Below are 22,067 nucleotides of genomic sequence, written 5' to 3' on the forward strand. Positions count from 1 at the left end.
ATTGGGCTCTAGGCTGACAGCTTGGAGCCCGGATCCTGCTTCAGATTCTGTGTCTCCCTCTCTCTCTGCCCCTCCCCCACTCACAGTCTATCTCTCTCTCTCTCTCTCTCTCTCTCTCAAGAATAAATAAACATTAAAAAAAATTCTTTTAAGAAATAACAATACTCAAGTACTATTGTTTTAAAAGACTAAAATTGTTTCCCTTTTCTCCTATCCTTTTAGTCCTTAACTTAAAAAAAAAAAATTCAAGAAGCCAAGCTGCAAAATTTTAACATAAAGTGAATCCTTTCAATCCATAATATATAAAACATGTCAAGGGACACCTGGATGGCTCAGTTAAGGGTCCAATCTCAGCTCAGGTCATGATCTCACGATCCGTGGGTTCGAGCCTCATGTCAGGCTCTATGCTACCAGCTTAGAGCCTGGGACCTGCTTCAGATTCTGTGTCTCCCTCTCTCTCTGCCCCTCCCCGGCTCGTGCTCTGTCTCTCTCTCTCTCTCTCTCTCTCTCTTAAAAATAAATAAACATTAATTTTTTTTTAAAAAAACATATCAAATAAAACTGAAAATGCACATCAGGCTCTGAGAAATCCTGATAAAATTTTAAAAGGGTGGGGGAGAGGTCTAAAAGGTAAGTTTCCAGATTTTGGTAAAGCCCCCAGGAGTACTTGCAGAACAGTCTAAGCTCCCAGGTTCACTCAAGAAACCAGTATTCATTGAGCACCTACTGTGTTCCAAGCTCTGGGCACCAGGTGTGCAAAGGGCAGTGTCATCACACTCAGACAGTTTATAAAGAAAGGGGGTGCTCACTACCATGTAACGTTAGAACCATATGACATGGCCCAGACCACAAAGCCATCAGTATGAAGTCATAAGGTATTAGAGCTTGGAGTCCCGATTACCTAGTCAAACACCTGCAATGCAGAGACAGGTAAAGTGATTTGTCCATGATTACATGCAAGTCAGTAGCAAATGTCATCTCGCTGACTTCTTCCCACCAAGCTGTCTTCCTTAAAAATTCCTTTGTGAAAGGTCAAGTCTTAATCTTTCACGCTTTTGCGACCCGGAAGACGCTATTCTGAAAAAACTACCCAACCTTCAAGCACCTTGGATTCCTCCAGGCAGTGTTACCATGTTCTTCTGGCTTCCCACCCAGTCTGGTGGGTCTCCCACCTGTACTGTACTGCTCCCAATCTACTGTACTGTAAAACCCTTTGCTCGTTGATCAGTGCCAGACTATGAGCTCCTCGGAGGCAGGATCCAGTCTTGACACCGACTGCTAACGTCTGAGTGCTTGTTATGGGGCAGGAGCGGGACAACTTTATACACTCCTTCATTTAGTGCTTATAATAATTCCGTTATCCCAACACCGTAGATGAGGGAACCGGAGCCCGAGAGGTTAAGAGCTCACACAGTACAGCAGACTCTGTGGGCTACTTATTTAATAGCCATATTACCTCAGTCCCATCCCCAACTTCCTCCTTCAATCCATAATATATATAAAACCTGAGTTTTGTACACCAACAGCAGTCTGCTATTGCACAGTCAGTATAGTGCGGTTGGAGCCAATCTCTGTTTCGCTGTCTGCCTTTATGGAACTGAACACTTAGGGAGTGCTTGTTCACTCACCGACCCAGTACTTGTTGAGCAGGAGTCTGACAGGGCTCAAATATCCCCCCTCCTTCACATGGCCACATGCTTCACTCCAAGGAGGCTGGACTCTTAAGATCAGGAGGTCAAGCATGATGGTAGACAATAATCATGGACACCCATCCACTTTCCAGTGATGCTGGGGTGGGCAGGCAAAGCCATTCTGGCCAATTTGATGTATAAGAGTCTGCTGGGGAGCTTCTGAGAGAGACACAAGCGGACACTCTCCTTCCCTGGACATTGCTTTAGCTACTGCAGGCTTCTTAAATTCCTACAGAAAATCACCCTACGTCCATACAGTGGCTTTAAGCCAATGAGTCAGACTTCAGTTACTCTCACCCAAAAGCATCATAATGTGCACACAAAGCAGCGGAACTGTGATCCAAACACAGATAAGGTGTCTCTAGACTAGACCCTCCACACCTCTCCTGTAACACTCCCACCATCCAGCACCAAGGCTGAGCACATAAGCAGCACGTGTAACTTCAGCTAAATGAATAAATAGGTGAATGAAATAGAAGTTAAGCTCACCTTTCAGAGACAGGATAACTTTTATGTGCAGTTGTAAGTAAAATATTAGGGTCCTAGGTCCCTTAATGAGTATAAAGCCTACTGACTCTTAGAGGAGAACAAGGTTTAATGCATTTGGAAAACAAGAGTCTGTAAACACCAGTTTCCAGGTCCAAACCAATCTCAGAAAACCGGGTCAATGAAAAAGGCACAAGAGATTCTGTTTCTCATGGGCTCCCTTCACAATGTTTACAGCACTTATTAGGAGTCATGCCAACGCCCCAGTCTTCCACCCCAATCTTGACCCAAAGGGTCAAACTGAAAGAGAGAGGAAGGGGGAGGGGACAGGTAGAGAGAATGACATCTCTTCAGTGCTTCAAGTCCCATCTTTATTCATGAAAGCTCAGTCCTTGAATGGATAAAACAGTCATTTGGGTCTTCAGACCCCTGCCTCCACCCACTACCCACCAAAGGCACATGCCCACCTTGATCTTTAGAAGCTGAAGGATCACCTCCAGGTCATTGCATACAGGTTGCAGAAGAGTCCTTGGCAACCCATACTATTTCTGGCCAGGTACCTAGGCCAACTTCAACACAATGACCTGAAGGTAAAATGTTCCATGTACTATAGCCAATTCTATCCCTCACAGGAAACCAGTGAATACATTTGCTTTTCCTGAAGGGCCACTCACCAACATCTCATGACCCATTCACTGCAAGATACAGCATTCGCTTTAACTTCAAGGCTGCAAATGCCTGTAAACTTTCCAACACAAGAGCCTCTCTTTACGTGTTCACTTGGCCTTCTCTCAAAGTGCTAAAGCATAAGGATTCTTTCAATCTCCAACAAGAATCAGAGTAAACTCTACTTGCTTCAGAATGAAATGTCCAAAAGCCACAACCAGAGTGCCCTACTGGAGGCCAAAGAATCCTGCTCATCTCTCCCAGAGGAATCCTTTCTCCTAAGGACCAATTCGGACCCACCAAGGCAGCCCGGCCACCTATACAAGTGCCTCCCGGAGCACGACTTACCTTGTAATTGCTAGAGTTCACCCAAGAGGTAGCGAGCCCATCCACAAGTTTATCTAACATGGTCTGGTCATGCTCAAGGTCAGCAGACTTCTGTTTGTCTGAGAAATAGTCTATAAGTTCTTGGCCAACCTGCAGTCGTTTCCCCACATCCTTCTGCAACACCTGTGCCAGGCAGGACTCCATGCGAGGCTCCATGGTGGAATTCAAATCCAGATCCAGCAGAAGCTAGAGGGCAGTCAGGGTGACACCCTCCCAGTAAACGTACCCGGGAGGTTGCCTCTTTGTTCGCTGAGGGTTACTAAGAGCCTGTGTTTCAAAGATGCAATCCGGGGAATGGCAACAATGCACCATGTGTGTCTGAAGAGCAGCTGGTAGGATATTAAAAGTCCAATTTAAATAACTAGCAGGAGATAAAGGAGTGAGTGGCAGAGCGAGGTTCTACTCTTGGGTCTGAAATTCTTCATAATTCAGCAGTCCATTCTGAAAAGTAAAAGAGAGCGACAAATCAGCACAGTTAACGTAACATTCAAATGTTTTGAAACATTAAACCACAGACAAAGCAATTCACGCTGCAGAATCATTTACAATCACAAGTGGAGTGAGAAGCATGAACGTTTGGCAACCATATCAGAATAACATCATTATTATTTTTATCAGGAAGAACATGGAAACCCAAAGCAAAGAGCCAATGAGCTACACAGTTGGTAGGTTGACATTTTTCACAATTTTCCAGCTTGTAAATGCGCCAGTCAGGAAAGCAGTCTTCTGCTCCAGCTAGCATATTTATTCGTGGCTTAAATTTTGCTTCCCACCAAAAACTTAACCCCAGTCTGCGTGTAAATCACTGTAGGTACCGTAGCTTACTCTTACTGCCTTACTCTGAGTTTTCTAAAAAACCCACTGCCAGAAATGGGGTGGGCGCCATAGAAAGACCACTGACCAAAGTGGCTGGCCTGGTAATGGGAACCAAAGACAGCATCTCCATCAAACTTCTTGCTCAGGAGCTTTACAACAGGGTGAGCAGTCATCCCTGCCTCGTCATCCTCCCTCCAAGAAAGAAAAGGGAGTGATGGGGGTGGGGGGACAGGGACAGGAGAAGAGGGAACAGGCTCAATTCTGATCACTTACGGACAGTATCCTCAGCTGACAACAGCACCATTTGGACCTGGTGTTTGTTATAAAATCAGGAGATCTCAAAATCATGTTTGAGGGCAAAACACATGATTCGAGAAAAGTTACACTAACACTGTTTTCATCAGACTGAACAAGTTGAACAGTGAATCTATAGCTGCTGCAGCAACTGTACACATTTATTTCTTATGCAATTTCTCCTTGCCTTCCAACCTAACAAGAGCCACAGAAAACCTGTCTTCCAGATGCAGCACCTCCCTGACGCTGCAGGAACGAGAACTGTTCCGCACATCAGCAGTAAGTCCCAGCTCGCAGGGGTTCTAGCAGGCAAATAAATCAAGTAAAATTAAAATTCCGCATAGAATAATTCTTCCAGTCTGAGCACAGAGATTCTTTTCCTTTCTGACATCACCTCATCCGTCCCTACGCTCGGTATAAAAAGCACAATGCAATGGGGAGCCTGCCTGAGTGGCTCAGTCGGTTAAGTGTCCGACTTCAGCTCAAGTCATGTTCTCATGGCTCATGGGTTCGAGCCCCATGTTGGGCTCTGTGCTGACAGTTCGGAGCCTGGACCCTGCTTCGGATTCTGTGTCTCCCTCTCACTCTGCCCCTCCCCTGCTCATGCTCTGTCTCTCTCAAGAATAAACAAACATTTAAAAAACAAAAACAAAAAAACAGCACAATGCACTTTCTGAGTTCTAGAATCAGAGACTTCTGACACCGGCAGTAATCATTCAAGTCGAGTCATTCAGTGAGGAAGACCCTCCTTCAAAGTCCCTGACACATGACTGATTACCCATCTTCTACATGCATGGTGCTGGGGGCAGGACGGCCCTCGAGAAGACCCTGCTTCACACGGCGGAGGAGACAGCCGCTCTCCATCTCTTCCACACCGTGGAACTGGTCCCTCCTTCATAAGAAGGACCTTCAAATACATAAAAGTGTCTATTACCCTTTATTCCAATTTTTAAGCCAAACAAAATAACCACAGCTCCTTAATCAGCTATGTTGAGCTTTATAAAGGAGGCATCAGTGATACAGGAAAACTGGACAAACAGAACCTTTTCTTTTCTCTGTCCAATATCAGCCCAAGAAGCAAATCAAACAAGACTGGGCTTGTGGTGGATTAAAAATGGCCACAAATTCTTTGCTTCTCTTCCCTCATCAAGGTGGGGCCTAAGTTCTCTCCCACAGTGACTCTGGGGTTGGCCCTGTGACTTGCTTTGGCCAGTGGGGAACCAGCCGCTGCAAAAGGAAGCAGAGATTTGAGAGGCAAGTGCTGCCGCCCACCCTTAGAATGCTGCCCAGGGCCCGCCATGCTGGGAGGAAGCTCCTGGAACCCGAGAGGCCATGTGGAAGGCAAGCAGCACGCTCCAGCCGACGGTCAGAAGCAGCCGCCAGACGTGGGAGTGAGTCCGTCAGGGGCCGCTTAGCCATTTCAGTCATCACCTGACTGCAGCTACACAAGTCTGAGGAGACAAGCAAAAAACCACCCAGCCAAACCACAGATTCTAAGAGGTAACATCTCGTTGTTGCTGTAAGCCACAGGTCTGCAGTGGTTTGTTACACACCCGCAGATATCAGATGCACTCTGCCCTCCCCCAAACATCTATCTTTCCTTCTCAGTGACAACAATCTCCTATCCTTTACTCCTCCGAGGGCCTAAAATCAACGGACACTAACCAATAATGATAATGATCACACAACTTTGAAGCCTCTACTTGAGGTGTCAAGTTCAATGCCAGATGATGTATATGGACTGCCTTTAACTCTGCAACCAACTGTAAAAAGTAGGTATTAGCATCCCTATTTTACAGATGAAGAAACTGAGGAAAAGTAGAGGTAAGTAAATTTCTAAGGCCACATGGCCACTTAGTTTCCTCTCCCCACCTTCAAACCCTTGTGATTACAAGCGTGGCCTAGTTCTGTTCTCACTCAGGGAAAGGAGGTCAGACATCATGCTCAGCTAGGAAGTAACAGGCAAGAGAATGCAGTCTCCATTGCTGGGAGAGGAATGATTCTGTTCATTTCAGCCTCTCTATAATTTTTAAAATATGTATTATATATAAAAAGCTCCCCTGCCCTAAGAATTGTATAGGATTTCCAACAAATAAAAGTATATGCTTCTTGAGGGTAATTATGCAATAAAGGCTTAAGATACTCAAAAGTAGGTCACAAACTCCTATGTACAAAACCCACAGAATGAAAGACACTGTTAGTCCCTAAGCGTTAAGCAGATTGGGTCCTCTCTACTCTTTTTCTCCTTAACTTAAAAAAAAAAGGGGGGGGGGGCGCCTGGGTGGCTCAGTCGGTTGAGTGTCCGACTTCGGCTCAGGTCATGATCTCTCGGTCTGTGAGTTCGAGCCCCGCATCGGGCTCTGTGCTGACAGCTCAGAGCCTGGAGCCTGCTTCGGATTCTGTGTCTCCCCCTCTCTGCCCCTCCCCTGCTCATGCTCTGTTTCTCTGTCAAAAGTAAATAAACATTTAAAAAATTAAAAAAAAAAAGTAACTGATACTCTCGAGCATTTTCTCCATCTCTGCTTTCACATAGTCCCAAATTCACAAGGTACAAAAGTATAAAACCTCCCTCCCATTCCTGCCCCCCAGCCACCTAGTTTCCCTAACAGCAAATAATGTCACCAGTTTCCTGTGTACCCTTGCAGAGATATTTTTAGTGACCCAGGTAAATAAATATGTGCCTTTCTCCCTGTACCCCCTGGGAATTTTCTAAACCAACAAAAACACCAGCAAAACTTCATACAGCAACAGAATTATACAAAAACATTCTTAAAAAAAAAAAACACGTTATATTAAAAGATACAGAAAATAGAATATAAACAAACGGGGGGAGGAGGAGGTAAGACATCTCTTCCTTCCACCCACATCCTGTCCAGGCTCTCTACCAGGGAACAGCCCAACAAGGAAACACGTCTCAAGTTAACCTGCAGTCCCAGAGGTGACCTATGGTTAGACCAAATAAAAACCAGGTCTGTTATGTGCAAGGCATTGCTGGAAGGCACGGGGACGCGATAAACAGGACTCAGCACTTGCCCAGAGAGAGCTTACGAACCGGCACAGCGTCTGTTCACGATCGGTTCTGAAATCATCATTTGAGGGCGCGGTGTCGCACAGAGGACTACCTGACAGCAGTGCTAGTGTTAGGAATTACTCAGACTGTTGGAATGAGTAAGTCACGGGGATGAAAGTGACAGCACAGGGAATACAGTCAGCAGCACTGTGTGGAGACAGACGTTGGCTACCCTTGTGGGGAGCACCAGCATAATGTACAGACTTACGCAATCACTATGTTATACACCTGAAACCGATGTAACATTGCGTGTCAACTGTACTTCAATTAAAAACAAAAACAAAAACAAAATGACTCAGAATGTAACACTATTTGTAAGTTTAAAAAAAAGTCCCACTTGCACACGTTTTCCAAAATAATAAGAGAATGTAAAAATGATACAAAAGAAAAGGCAGGTGAGGTTAGAATGGCCAACTACCTTTCCTCCTCTTGATGTATTACGCTAAGTGCTCTCCTTGAGCAAGATCTCACCACGAAAGCCATGGAGCCACTAGACCTTACTGTATCAGTTCCTGGGAAAAGGGACACATGCCAGGTGTTTCCAAAAAAATGCCCCAATTCCTCTTAAACTCTTCCTCCCCAACTGCAAAGGGCTCTTCCATTCCCCAGCATCACCCTTCTCTGCCCCCCGCTACGGTATAAGCACCTCAACCTTTTCCTGCCGCATCATCTTGGTCTAAACCAGGGGCGGGGGGGGGGGGGGGGGAGTAACAATAAGAGGTGAAGCCCATGGCCCTACAGCCATTCTCCTTTGCAGTAGCCAGGAAAGTGGAAATTAACAGAGCAATGTTTATCAGAACAATAGCCCAACTGTGAGCCCAACTCTGCCAGGGACTAACAGGAAGAAGTTAAAAAATACCAGCTTCAACAAGAATGAAGAAACACACAATTACACAGCCTGAGGTAATGAAAAGAGCAACAAAGTTTAAAATTCCAGCCTCTAGTCTTGACTCTGCCACTTCCTGAGTGGCACTGGGGAGAATGTTGGCTCCTCATTCATTAAACAAAATTAAAAGTGGAAAAGGTTTGCACGGGAATTTTTAAAAAACTGGCTCCTATCTCTATGCAGTGCCTGGGTGGCTCAGTTGGGTAAATGTCCAGCTCTTGACTTTGGCTCAAGCCATGATCTTACGGTCATGCATTCGAGACCCACATCGGTTCCTGCGCTGGCAGTGCAGAGCCTGCTTGGGATTCTCTCTTTCTCTCTCTCTCTCTCTCTCTCTGCCCCTCCCCTGCTTGTGTCCTCTGTCTCTCTCTCTCTCAAAATAAATAAATAACCTTTAAAAAATTAGTTATCTCTATCCCCTTAATTATCATAACTACTCTACAGCACCTGCATACACAACCATGGAGGTGTATTAACAATGGAGGACTGGTGGCCAGGGATGGCAGAGAACCGAACCAACTCTAAGCTCTGCTCCGTAGACTTCTCCATAAGAGAAGTTACAAGCAGGACCATTTTTACCTAGTGGCTCAAAACAAGTTAATACTTCTCATGAGTCTGTGGGTTGGCTGGGCCCACCTAGAAGGCTCTTCTACTAATCTCGCCTGGGAACATTCATGCCAGCTTCACCTGGGTGCGAGTATACAACAGCATCACTCACATGGCTGAGAAACTGAGGCTAGCTGCCGGCTGGACCGCCTGCCACATATGATCTCCAACCATTCAGTGACAGAGGCTGCACCTCACTATAGAGTGGCTAGAGCGTTTTGAGGTAGCAAAGGGGGAAACTGCCAGGCCTCTCAAGGCCCAGAATCCAGAACCTGTAAATCACTTCTGCTCCATCCGGCTAGTGAAAGCAAGTCACAAGGCCAGCCTAGATAAGTGTGAGGAAATCGATTCTACAAATTTATAAGGAGGAGCTACAAAATATTTTGGCCACGTTTTTCAGTCTAACACAGATGTATTCAATGGGTATTTGCAGAATAAATAAATGGATAAATAGATGGGATGAATACATTTGTACTGTTTATCCATTACCAGGCTAATCTCAATTACTTGCATTGATTCAACTTATCATATATCACATCTCACCACAGAAAATACAAGAGAAGTTACTACAATCCATGAGTTGAAAATGCTTCCAACTTACTTGGAGAGAATGAAATGCACTCACAAAAAGCGTATCAACGTAAGAAGTCAATACAAACATAAAATGCACATTACAGTTCACAGGTGGAATGTTACACCTGCAAAATAAGGCATATGAAGGGATGCCTGGGTGGCTCAGTCGGTTGAGCATCCGACTTCAGCTCAGGTCATGATCTCGTGGTTCGTGAGTTCAAACCCTGCATCAGGCTCTGTGCTGACAGCTCAGAGCCTGGAGCCTGTTTCAGATTCTGTGTCTTCCTCTCTCTCTGACCCTCCCCCACTCTGTCTCTGTCTCTCAAAAATAAATAAACGTTTAAAAATATATAAAAAATGAAAAAAATAAGGGATATAAGTAAGTTCTGTGGTAACTCAGAGGGGTAACTCAGAAGGCGTGGAATGACCAAGTTAAAACTATATATGCTCATTAGGTAATTGGGTGCACTTAATAGGAGAAATGATAAAACTTAACGGGAGAGGGGCGCCTGGGTGGCTCAGACAGTTCAGTGTCCGACTCTTGATTTCAGCTCAGATCATGATCTCACGGTCTGTGGGACAGAGGCCCGAGTCAAGGCTCCACGCACTGACAGCGCAGAGCCTGCTTGGGATCCTCTCTCTGCCCCTCCCCCACTCGCACTCTCTGCCTCTCTCTGTCAAAATAAATAAATAAACATTTAAAAAAACAAACCAAAAGAAAACCTTAATGGGAGGGGTGCCTGGGTGGCTCAGTGGGTTCAGCGGCTCAGGTCATGATCTCATGGTTTGTGGAGCTGAGCCCTGCTCACATGCGCTCATGCTCCCACACTCGCGCGTGTGCTCTCTCTGGCTCTGAAAATAAATAAGTAAACTTAAAAAAATAAAAACACTTAACAGGGAAGAAAAGCATAGGCAAATGAGGGCGGGAGATACTTGTGAACAGGTGAGGGAAGAAGTGTGCTAAGGCAGAGACAGTGAAACACTGTGAGGTACATAGGCCTCGTTATGCCCATTTCAAAGACAAAGAAATGAATGCTCAGAAAGGTTAGGTAAAAAAATACAAACACCTGCCCACAGTTTTAAAGCTAATAATGTCAGGCAGTAGTCGAAAACCAGAGCTGCCTCGCCTTACGGTTTGTATTCTTTTTTTTTTTTAACTTTATTTATTTTGAGAGAGAGAGAGCATGAGCAGGGGAAGGGCAGAGAGAGAGAGAATCCCAAGCAGGCTGTGCTCTGTCAGCACAGACCCCAACGTGGGGCTTGATCCCACGAAAAATCGAGATCATGACCTGAGCCAAAATCAAGAGTCGGACACTTAACAGACTGAGCCACCCACGCGCCCCTTTTAAGTTTGTATTCTTTTTTTAATTTTTAAAAAAAAAATTTTTTTTTAACGTTTATTTATTTTTGAGACAGAGAGAGACAGAGCATGAACGGGGGAGGGTCAGAGAGAGAGGGAGACACAGAATCCGAAACAGGCTCCAGGCTCTGAGCCATCAGCCCAGAGCCTGACGCGGGGCTCGAACTCACGGACAGCGAGATCGTGACCTGGCTGAAGTCGGACGCTTAACCGACTGAGCCACCCAGGCGCCCCTGTTTGTATTCTTAACACTTCACTACGACCCTCTACTACCACGCTGAAAATCCAAGGTACAGGCATTTAATAACGGAAATGTGAAAATGTTCAACAGCTATAGCAGGTGGGGCATAAAAAGTAGAGGAGTAGGAAACAAAGAATCAAACCACAAGTACTTAGGAAACTTTAGTAAACTAATATTCCTCATTACAGTATCAAGAGAGACAATTCAAACTAGCAGTACAGCAAAATAAATAGCCACATCGAAACTCTCCCTGGAAAATATGTAGAAAGCAGGCATGATATTTAAAAAGCCAACTCTAGAAGCGAGAAAGTGGCAGAATTTTACTCACATTAAGTCTTTAAAAGCAGTGTGTGTCTATCTATAAGACAACCCTTTGAAATTAGCAGAATTTTATTGACATTAAGTCAAAAGCAGTGTGTTTCTATCAATAAGACAACCCTTTTTGGCGTTATAAGATTTTTATAACATGGTCTGAAATTTTTAAAAGACACTCTGCCTTGTCCTGCCAGCAGTGAATCTCTGTTCTCACTCTACCTGTGCCTTCTCCTCCGCCCCCCCAGCCCCACCCATTTCTGAGCCCACACAGTCACTCAGGGAACACTGAGTCCGTGCCTACGATGTGGCACGCATTGTACGGTGCTAACGACAGGAAAGCACAGAACGTAAGGCTTGGTCAAGCCTTGAAGGAGCCCCCTGCCCAAAAGAAGGAAGAAACAGAAACACAAACAGCCGCGATGGTATCAGTAGGAGTCTTTTTTTTTTTTTAATGTTTTTATTTATTTTTGAGACAGACAGAGACAGAGCATGAACGGGGGAGGGGCAGACAGAGAGGGAGACACAGAATCTGAAGCAGGCTCCAGGCTCTGAGCTGTCAGCACAGAGCCCGACGCGGGGCTCGAACTCACAGACCGTGAGATCATGACCTGAGCCGAAGTCAGACGCTCAACCCACTGAGCCACCCAGGCGCCCCTCAGCAGGAGTCTTAAGCAGGATGTTTGTAGAAGGTGCTGCAGGTAGCAGAGAAAGGAGACAAGATGGCGCCTGAGGAAATTCAAGTGGGAATTTCGGGGACGGGGCAGGCAGGGCAGCTCACACCATGCCGGTAGAGCACCCACTCTCCCAGCCAGCCCCACCTTTTCACTTGTCAGCCTGCGGTCACTGGCTCACGACCCCTCGGCCTCCAGCCTCCCTGTCTCCCTCCCTCCCTCCCTGCCTCAACATCCTGCAGTGGCCTCTCTCTTCAGCCACCTCAGACCTCTACCCTTCCAGGTGTCTGTTCTCAGGTGTCAGCAACCCCTCCTTGTCTCTCAGCCCCCCTGACGTGTTCTGCAATCCCACTTTCCAACCACAACTGACCATCCTTCCAGCCCTTAGGCTCAAGCCCCTGGCTCCAGCCTCAATTCCATAAAACGCCTTCCCAATCTGACCTTCCTTAGTCTGGATTCAATTCGGTAGGGATTTTAAGGGCTTGAAACTTTCGACTTTCTCTCCTGTGATAGCTGCCTCGTAAATCTGCACCTGGAAGAATCGGACACACTTAACCAGCTGCCTTCTCACGCCTGCGGCAAACAGTCCATCACGCGGAAGGGAACACACACACGTGCCCGATGGGTGTCATTTTACACTGATCACCTCAAACTTTACAAAGTGTTCCAAACCAGCATCCTAATTCATGTTCTCCAGTCAGCTGGCCCACCCTTCTCTCCAAAACCACTTTCCCATCTTCTCCCCAAGCGCCCATGTACCCTGTCCTGCAGCCTACACCCACCGGCCTCTTCGAATGTCAACCAGCTGCACTGACGTGCTTCCTGCTCACCCTGAAGCCCCTCTGATGCAGCTTCACTGGCCCCTGCCCCACTGGAGCTGCTCTCGTCAGGGTCACGGATAACCTCCATGCCGGCAAATCCAAGCAATACCCTTTCTAGACTTTCTAACTCCATCTCTCGGGAGCATTCCAAAGCTGGCCCCTCCATCCTTCATAAGAAATTTCCCATTTCCGTGAAAATAAACAGTCGTGCCTTCCTGCCACTTTTCTGGGCACACCTACTCGAATCTCTCTAACCATCTCTGCTCTGCTTCCAGAGCTGCTGACGGGCTCAGACCGATGCCTCTCGTGCTCTAACCTTGCTCACTCCAGAACACTCAACATCCGTTCCCAGGAGTTTAAAAGCTTCCCGTGAACTGACGACTTCTAAATTGGCATCTCCAGGCCAAGTATTTGTGGACTCCCGTTGTACACCCTGACTCCTGCTCTTCCTTCTTCTGCCTTAAACCCTCTCCATGTGCCTACAGTGGTCTGGCTATGGGCCTCAGGGCTTCAGCTTAAAATTCACCTCCTCAACAAGTCCTTCAAAGACCACTCACAGGAAGCCCCTCGTCACGGCATCCCATTCCCTTCCTTCAAATCACTTGTGACAAGTCATAATTCTACTGCATGTTTCACTATTTGCTGGCCGTTTTCCCCAGGACTGTCAGTCTGGCACAGGAGGGGATCTCGTTTGTTGTGTTCACCTGAAGCCTGTAACCATGTCACACACAAGGCACTTGAGAAGTGTCTGCTGAATGATTCAAGTTTGAGCTGAAAATCAAAAGTCACTGGCGATCATTAACTGAGTTCATTATCTTCTTGAGGAGTGGGAGGAACGGGGTGGTAAGAAGAATGTGAAAAACATTCCAGGTGAAAGGATTGTGCGAATACATATGAACAAAGCACAAACACGAGAGACTGGCTCACCAGAGGAAAGGCAGCGATTTGGAAAGGCCAGGGCACTGGCTCCCAGCCGGTAAACACTGACCCCACCCCCGAGATGAGAGCGTACGGTTATTACAAGAATGTCGGAGAATTCTTCCATACACACACCAGACACTGTCCAGATGTCCCCATGTCCACATTTTTCAAACTCACATACACACTGAATTGTTCAATGTGATGGTAATGTAAAAAGCAATTCTAAATTCTTTCTTTTAGTTTGATAATTTTTCTCAATTAACAGACACTAGAAATTCCACTTCTGTAGAGCTCTGTGATTTGGACACTAGCCTCAAAAACTCTGGAAACAATCAGTTAGGCATAGAGCAGGAAGACTAGACACAGTGCCCAAGAGTCTATTTCCAGCCCTAAAAGTCAACAGGCCTTCAGGGAGCTCTTTACAAGTTATCTATGAACAGCAGAATCAGACTTAGGGTGGGCATATAATTTACCTTGAAAAGATCATTAAAATCTGGAATTATACAAGTGATCACAAGATCGTAAGATTCTGTGGTAAGGAGGAAAAAAATCAGAGTTAATCTCTCTCTCTCAGAGAGAGAGTGAATATACAAATATATATATATATATACACAGTCTATATATATATAGTGTCTCTCTATATATAGTCTATATATATACATATATATATATACAGTCTATACATATATAGAGATGAACAATAATTAAATACAGTGAAGTCAAGAAAAAAACAGTTATATAATGCAAATCCCCAAAAATGAATAAAAGGAGGTTCACCATATTATATTAAAAGGCCAGACCATATGAATAGAGGGGAAAAAAATCATTAACAATGGTTAATTTCTGGTGATCAAATTATAGATTTTTTGTTGCAATTTTCTGTATTCCAGAAATATTTTTTTCTTAGTGTTTATTTTTAACCGAGAGCGCGCAAGCAGGGGAAAGACAGAGAGACACAGAGAGAGACAGAGGATCCAAAGCGGGCTCTGCACTGACAGCCGTGAGCCTGAGGCATGGCTTGAACTTCTGAACCGCGAGATCATGAAGCTGGATGCTTAACAGACTGAGCCAACCAGGCGCCCCTCGAAGTATTTTCTGTAATGAATATATGCTACTTTCGTAATTACAAACAGGTAAGTACTATTCAAAAATCAGGCACTACCATTTCATAATGGAGGAAAATCTCCCTTCCGGTATCATGGGATATAATGTGTAACTGTCAGTGAAGCGTAGAACAACAAAATCTCAAATTGATAAGAAGATGGACGTATGCACCAATTACTTCCACAAAACACGTGGCGAAAAACCACACGCTGGTGAAGAAAAATAAGTGCAAAGAAAAGAAAAAAACACACACACAAACCCAGCACCGCCACATTACTGTGCGCAGACTGTGAGAAAAGGACAGAATGTACTGCACCGGCACCGAATAAGTGATTCATAGCAGTCAATACCTGCCTTCACTAGCATTTTAACGTTTTCTCTCTGTTTTCTCTAACTGTGAACTGTAAAAATAGGAGATAGCTCTGTTTCTGCTTCTCCTGCAGCAGGTTTAAAATAAGAGGAATGGCTTCTATTTTTATTCTGCTCCTCAAACTTCCTCAAAAATGAAACAAGACAGATAAGCACTGAGAACCGCTGAAATTCAGTGATTATCACATGAGGGTTGTTATAATATTCTCTTTACTTTTGTAGGTGCTGAAAATTGTACATCATTTTTTAAGGTACTATAAAGCTTCAGTCCACTTGGTGGAAAAAACTATGAATTACCTGTAATAAAACTGTCCATTAACTAAACAAATTAGAATGTGAAACTGTATTAAAGTACACACATATATAGTACAGTATAGCCTAAATGTGGGGAAAATTACAGAAAAAAACAGAGTATATAAAATATTAATGTGTGACCTCTGAGTAATAGGCTTATGAGGGCTTCTGTCCTAATTCTTAAAAATTTCTTTTTGGGGCACCTGGGTGGCCCACTTGGTTGGGAGTCCAACTCTGGCTCAGGTCATGATCTCACAGCTCATGGGTTGGACTCCCACCTCGGACTCTGTTCTGACAGCCCAGAGCCCGGAGCCTGGCTTCGGATTCTGTGTCTCCCTCTCTCTCTGCCCCTCCCCAGCTCCTGCTCTGTCTCTCTCGGTCTCAAAAATAAACATTTTTTTTTTAATTCTACTTTTTGTATTTGTGAAACAGAAAAGATTGGGGTGGTTGGGTGGCTCGGTTGCTTGAATATCTCTTGATTTCAGCTCAGGTCACGACCCCGGGGTCATGGGATGGAGCCCCGTGTCAAGCTCTGAGCTGGGCATGAAGCCTGCTTAAGATTCTCTCTTTCTCCCTCTGCCCCTCTCCCCTGTTCGCACTCTCTCTCTCCTGCTAAAATAAAAACATGAAAGAAAAAAGAAAAAGAAGAGATAAAGATTTTAAAAGTCTCTGAAGAGAAAAACAGAACAGCACCCAATTTTATTCATTCAAGAACTATAAGATTAAAACTAATCTCTCACTCTTTATTCACTGCTGACTTTTTTCCTCTCAACGCAAATTACTTAACGTATACACAAGACTGGCTCTCAGCATTAGCATACCACACTGTTACCTTACCAAGGCAGTGACCCCAGATAGGAGAGGATAATAATACAGATCACAGCTTTCCACAGAAGGATCTTACATGAAGACAAGACACCCGAGTAAAGGACCAGTTTATTGGGGTGAGGAGCCTTATGAGAGACAGAGTGTGACTGATAACGTTGGCTCATCTAGAAAGAGGGGATCTAAATTTCCACTCAACCTAGCAACACTTGACTTCTATAGTATTTTTCAGAGAGTTTCATTTATAGTTTCACTCACAGTCCTGGTCAAATAGTATTTCTTTTCTCATGTGTTTACTACGCCAACACAAAATAGATCACTGAAGCTAAGCTGCTTACATGACTTTTTAGTAACCGCTTTCCTGAGACCTAATTCACTTACCATTAAGTTCACCCTTTTATACTGGGTGTAACTCAGCAGTTTTTATTATATTCACAAGGCTGTGCAACCATTACCACTATTTAAGTCAAGAACATTTTTATTATCTCAAAATAAAACCTTATGTCCTTTAGCAGTCCCTCCCCAAACCCCTTTCCCTAAACCCATGAAAACCAATAATCTACTTTCTGACTGAATGGATTTGCCTATGCTGGACATTTCACGTAAGTAGAGTCATAAAATACGTGCCTTTTTGTCTGGCTTTCACTCAACATACTATTTTCAAGGCTTATCCATGTTGTACCATGTATAACACTCCTTTTTATGGCTGAATAATATTCCATTGTACAGATATATCACATTTTGTTTATAAGCTCACCTGTTGATGGACATTTGGATCATTTCTACTTTTTGGCTATTATAAATCTGCTACTATGAACATTTCTGAACAAGTTTTGTTCAGATATGATTTTAATTTACTAGAATATAGGATATGGTACTGTTTTAACTCTTTGAAGAACCATCAAACTATTTTCCAAAATACACCATTTTACATTCCCACAAGCAACATATTTATTTTGAGAGACAGCACGAGTTGGGGAGGGGCTGAGAGAGAGGGAGAGAAAATCCCAAGCAGGCTCCTTGCTGTCAGTGCAGAGCCCCACTGCAGGGCTCAAACTCACAAACCATGAGATCATGACCGGACCCAAAATCAGGACTTGGATGCTTAACCAACTGAGGCCCCCAGGTGCCCCACCACAAGCAGTATATGAGGGTTCCAATCTCCCTACATCTTCAGCAACACGCATTGTCTATTTCAGCCATCCTAGGGGGTGTGGAATGGCATTCCACTGTGGTTTGGACTTGCATTTCCCTGAAGACTAAGGGTACTGAGCTTCTGTTCATGGGCGTGGCCACTTGGACATCTTCTTTGGAGAAATGTTTAATCAAATCTTTTGTTTATCTTTTAATTGGGTTATTTGTCTTTTTACTGCTGACTCTTAAGAGTTTTTATATGTTGCAGATAAAGGTCTTTTATCATATATATGATTTCTGAGTATTTTCTCTCATTCTGTGGAGTGTGCTTTCATTTTCTTGATGGGTGTCATTTGAAACAAAGATCTCAATTTCGATGAAGTCCACTTTATGTTTTTGTATTTTGTGGCTTATATCATACCGAAGAAATCATTGTCTATTTTACCACAATAAAAAAAGAAAAAAAAAACTATTGCCTAATGCAAGGTCATAAAGATTTACATCTACATTTCAGAGCTTACATTCAGGTCTAGGAATAATTCTGAATTCATTTATACATACAAGTGAGGAAAGGGTCCAAATTCATTCTTTTGCATGTGGATATCCACTTGTCCAAGCACCATTTGTTGAAAAGACCATTCTTTCCCCCACTGAATTGTCTTAACACCTTCACTGCAAATCAACTGACTATAAATGTAAGGTTTTATTTCTGGACTTACATTCTATTCCACTGATGTATATGTTTATTCTTATTATCAGTACCAAGCTGTTGTGATTACTATAGCTTTGTAGTAAGTTATGAAAGTCTTCGAACTTTGTTCTTTTTCAAGATTATTTTGGCTATTCTGGGTCCCTGGTACTTCCGTATGAGTTTTAACATCAGCCTGTCAATTGCTACAGAACAGGCAGCTAGGATTTTAAGTGAGGGTACCAAACCTGTAGAAAATTTGGGGAATATTGCCATCTTTAACATTATTAGGTAATCTGATCCATGAACATAAAATATCTTTCCATTTATTTCATTTTTTAATGTATGTTTATTTTGAGAGAGAGAGAGAGAGAGAGCACACGCGCACACACACTAGCAAGGGAGGAGCGGAGAGGGAGAAAGAGAATCCCAAGCAGGCTCTGCCCTGCCAGTGCAGAGCCCAACGCGGGGCTCAAACTCACAAACCGTGAGATCATGACCTGAGCCGAAACCAAGAGTCCTCTTAACGGACTGAGCCACCCAAGCACCCCTTTCCATTTATATAGATCTTTATTTTCTTTCCATTTATTTAGATCTTTAATTTCTTTCAATGGTGTTTTATAGTTTTCAGAGTATAAGTTTTACACTTTTTGTTAACTTTATTCTAAGTTTTTTTTTTATTCTTTTTGTAGCTATTGTGAATGGGATTGTTTCTGGTTTCATTTTTGGACTCTTCATTGCAAGTATACAGGAATACAACTGATTTTTGTTTATTGATCTTATATCCTGCAACCTTGCTGAACTCCCTTATTAGTTCTAATAGTTCTATAGCAGAATCCTTAGGATGTTCTACACACAAGATCATGTCATCTGCAAATATAGTTTTACTTCTTTTCCAATCAGATGCATTTTATTTCTTTTTCTTGCCTAACTGCCCTGGTTAGAACCTCCAGTACAATGTTGACTAGAAGGGGCATAAAAGGACATCCTTTTCTTGTTCCTGATCTTGAGAACACACTCAATCTTTTAGCACTATGACATTAGCTATGGGTATATGGCCTTTATCACATTAAGGAAGTTCTCTTCTATTCCTAGTTTGTTGAGGGTTTTTAATCACAAAAAGGTGCTGGATTTTGTCAAATGCTTTTCCTTCAGCTATTGAGATGATGACGTGGTTTTTATCCTTTACTCTATTAATATGGAGTATTATATTCATTTTCAGATATTAGACCACCCTTGTATCTCTGATATAAATCCTACTCGGTCATAGTATATAATCCCTCTAATACGGTGCTGGATTCAGTTTGCTAGTATTTTACTGATTTTTTATATCTATATTTGTAAAAGAGACTGGTCTGTAATTTTCTTGTGATGTCTTTGTATGGCTTTGGTTAACAGAGTAATAACATGCTCAAAACATTTCATCGTCCTCTTTATTCTGAAAAAGTCTGAAGAATTTGCATTTGGTAGCTATGGTAGAATCAATGAATGTGAAGTCATCTGAGCCGGGCTCTTTTTTGTGGGATGTTTTTTGACTGTTAACCTGTTACTTGCTATTGGTTTATCCATATTGTCTGTTTTTTCTGCAGCCAATCACAGTAGAGTGTTTTCAGGAATGCATAATTCCATCTACATTAATTTATTTATTTTGAGAGAGAGAAAGAGAGAGAGAGAACTCGAGCAGGGGAGGGGCAGAGAGAGGGAGAGAGAGAAAGAATCCCAAGCAGGCTCCACACTGTGAGCATGGAGCCCAATGCAGAGCTCCAACCCACAAACAGTGAGATCATGACCTGAGCCGAAATCCAAAGACTAATCTAGTCTTTTCTTTTTTTTCTTCTGCTTACTTCTGGTTAAGGATGTTCTCTCACTAGTCTCTTAAGATGGAAGTTTTGGTTACTGATTGAAGATCCTTCTTTGTTAATAAAAGCATTTAAAGCTATAAATTTCCCTCTGAGCATTGCTTTCACTGCATTCCCTAAGTTATGGTACATTGTTCTATTTTTGGCATGGAGTATGGATAGTAGGTGCTCAGTATTATTGTGGAACAATGAATGACTGACAGTCTTTTTTTTTTTTTAATTTGTGGTAAGACATACATAAGATTTAGTATGTTTACCGTTTTTAAGTGTAGAGTACAGAGGTATTAAGTGCATTCACACTGTTGTGCAACCACGGCCACCACGGTATGGTGTGTTTTTGTTTTCAATCATCTCAGGATATTTTCTAATTTTCTTTGTAATTTCCTCTTTCACTTACTGATGACTTAGGAGGGTGTTAATTTCAACAAATTTGTGAATTTTCCAGTTTCTCTCTCTATTATTGATCTCTAACTTCATTCTATTATGGTCAGAGAGAGAACATACTTTGTGTGATTTCATCCTTTTAAATTTGAGTCTTGTTTTATGGCATAATATACGATCTATCCTAGAGAATGTTCCACATGCACTTGAGAACAGTGTTACTATTAGGTACAGTATTCTGTATATGTCTGTGCCTTAATGATTTAAGAGTCTGTCTGCACCTAGACCAACCAGGTTTAAGAAAAAAATTCTCCATTATCTAAATCTTAGATTTTTCATGGTATCCCCTACTTTTTATTCTGGCTACATATCCTGTATTTACATATTTAAAAACATCAGGTCTCCCTTTAAAAATAAAAATCTCAGCTCTAGAACCATATTAAGAGTTAGTTTCTAAGAGCAAAACCTATGAAAATGGTAAGCCAAAAAGATATTTGCATGAGAGATTTTTTAAAGAGGTTTCTTAACATGAAATCCCCAGACTTAGGTGAATAAGAAGAGGGGCAAGCATTCGATATGTCATTTGATAGCATGACAGCTGACAGGGCCATCCCAAATTTCTCAAGGGAGCTGGGTTACACCCAGTTGAAAAAAGAAAACCCTATTAAGTACTGGGTATTCAGTGTGAAGACAGAAGTACTGGGTATTCAGGGTGTAAGAAGGCTTGGGATACAGAAGCAGGGAGAGTTTTTCCTGTTACTGCATAAAGTCAAGCTCTAAAGAAGTAACACAGCAGTTTAAAATTTGGCTTTCATTTCAGCAATTTAGAAAAAGCAAGGCCACTTCACATTTGAAACCGCACTTTCCAAGTGATTGTACAAATGCTACTTTCTTTATCCACCCTCAAAACCTCTGTACGTAACTGTTACTCTCACACTATTTTACAGAAGAGGAATCAGATTCAGAAGCAAAGTAACTCCCAGGGTCACCCAGCAAGTATGAAACAGAATCAGGATTCGAACCTTGGCTTCTAACTCCAAATCCAGGGCTATTTCCACCAAGTCACAGCTCCTGCTTCTCATTGTAACACCCACAAGTCGCTGGGTGCTTTAGACATGTACGTATATATACAATTTAGGAAGAAGATCCACAAAGGAAGGATATATCCACCATGCTTATTGTTACCAAACTAAGAGCACAAGAGCCTAAATCAAGAGAAGCAACTAGAAACTGGCACAGCACCACGCACTAAGCAAGTGCTCCATCAAGAACAAATAAAGAGGAAGAACCATATGTATTGCCACAAGTAACCCTAGGAGAGTAATCAGCAATCTTTAGTTCAGAGGGTTTAGTATTTCCCATAGATGCTGATGGCAAGCCAAAGGCATGATCAAAAAAGGAAAAAGAGAGAAAAAAAAAGGGTAGTGCATAACCAGGGGGAAACTAGGTAAAGGATAAACAGAAACTCTGTACTATTCTTTCAACCTCTTGTAAATCTGTAAGTATTTGAAAATGTAAAGAAGAAACAAGTGAAAAGCTACACACAATGTGGACAGGCTCGTGGTGCTCAGTTCCTAAATTCACTAAATACATATTGTGTCAGCCAATC

At 43.1% G+C, this 22,067-nt stretch overlaps 1 protein-coding gene across 3 annotated transcripts in view; it reads right to left on the bottom strand.

Annotated features, from left to right (window-relative positions):
- Positions 1 to 22,067, bottom strand: part of CLASP1 (cytoplasmic linker associated protein 1) — a 274,399-nt gene that overhangs the window by 234,705 nt on the left and 17,627 nt on the right. For all 3 annotated transcript variants that reach the window (XM_047085723.1, XM_047085722.1, XM_047085724.1), the window contains exon 2: positions 3,192 to 3,671. In XM_047085723.1, coding sequence (XP_046941679.1) covers positions 3,192 to 3,386 — 195 coding nt within the window. In that variant the 5' untranslated portion in view covers positions 3,387 to 3,671. The remainder of the gene's footprint in view (positions 1 to 3,191; positions 3,672 to 22,067) is intronic.

This window comes from Lynx rufus, unplaced genomic scaffold, assembly GCF_022079265.1.
Source record: "Lynx rufus isolate CCGP_SWC_20201006 ecotype Redwood Valley unplaced genomic scaffold, mLynRuf1.p SCAF_2, whole genome shotgun sequence".
NCBI lineage: Eukaryota > Metazoa > Chordata > Mammalia > Carnivora > Felidae > Lynx > Lynx rufus.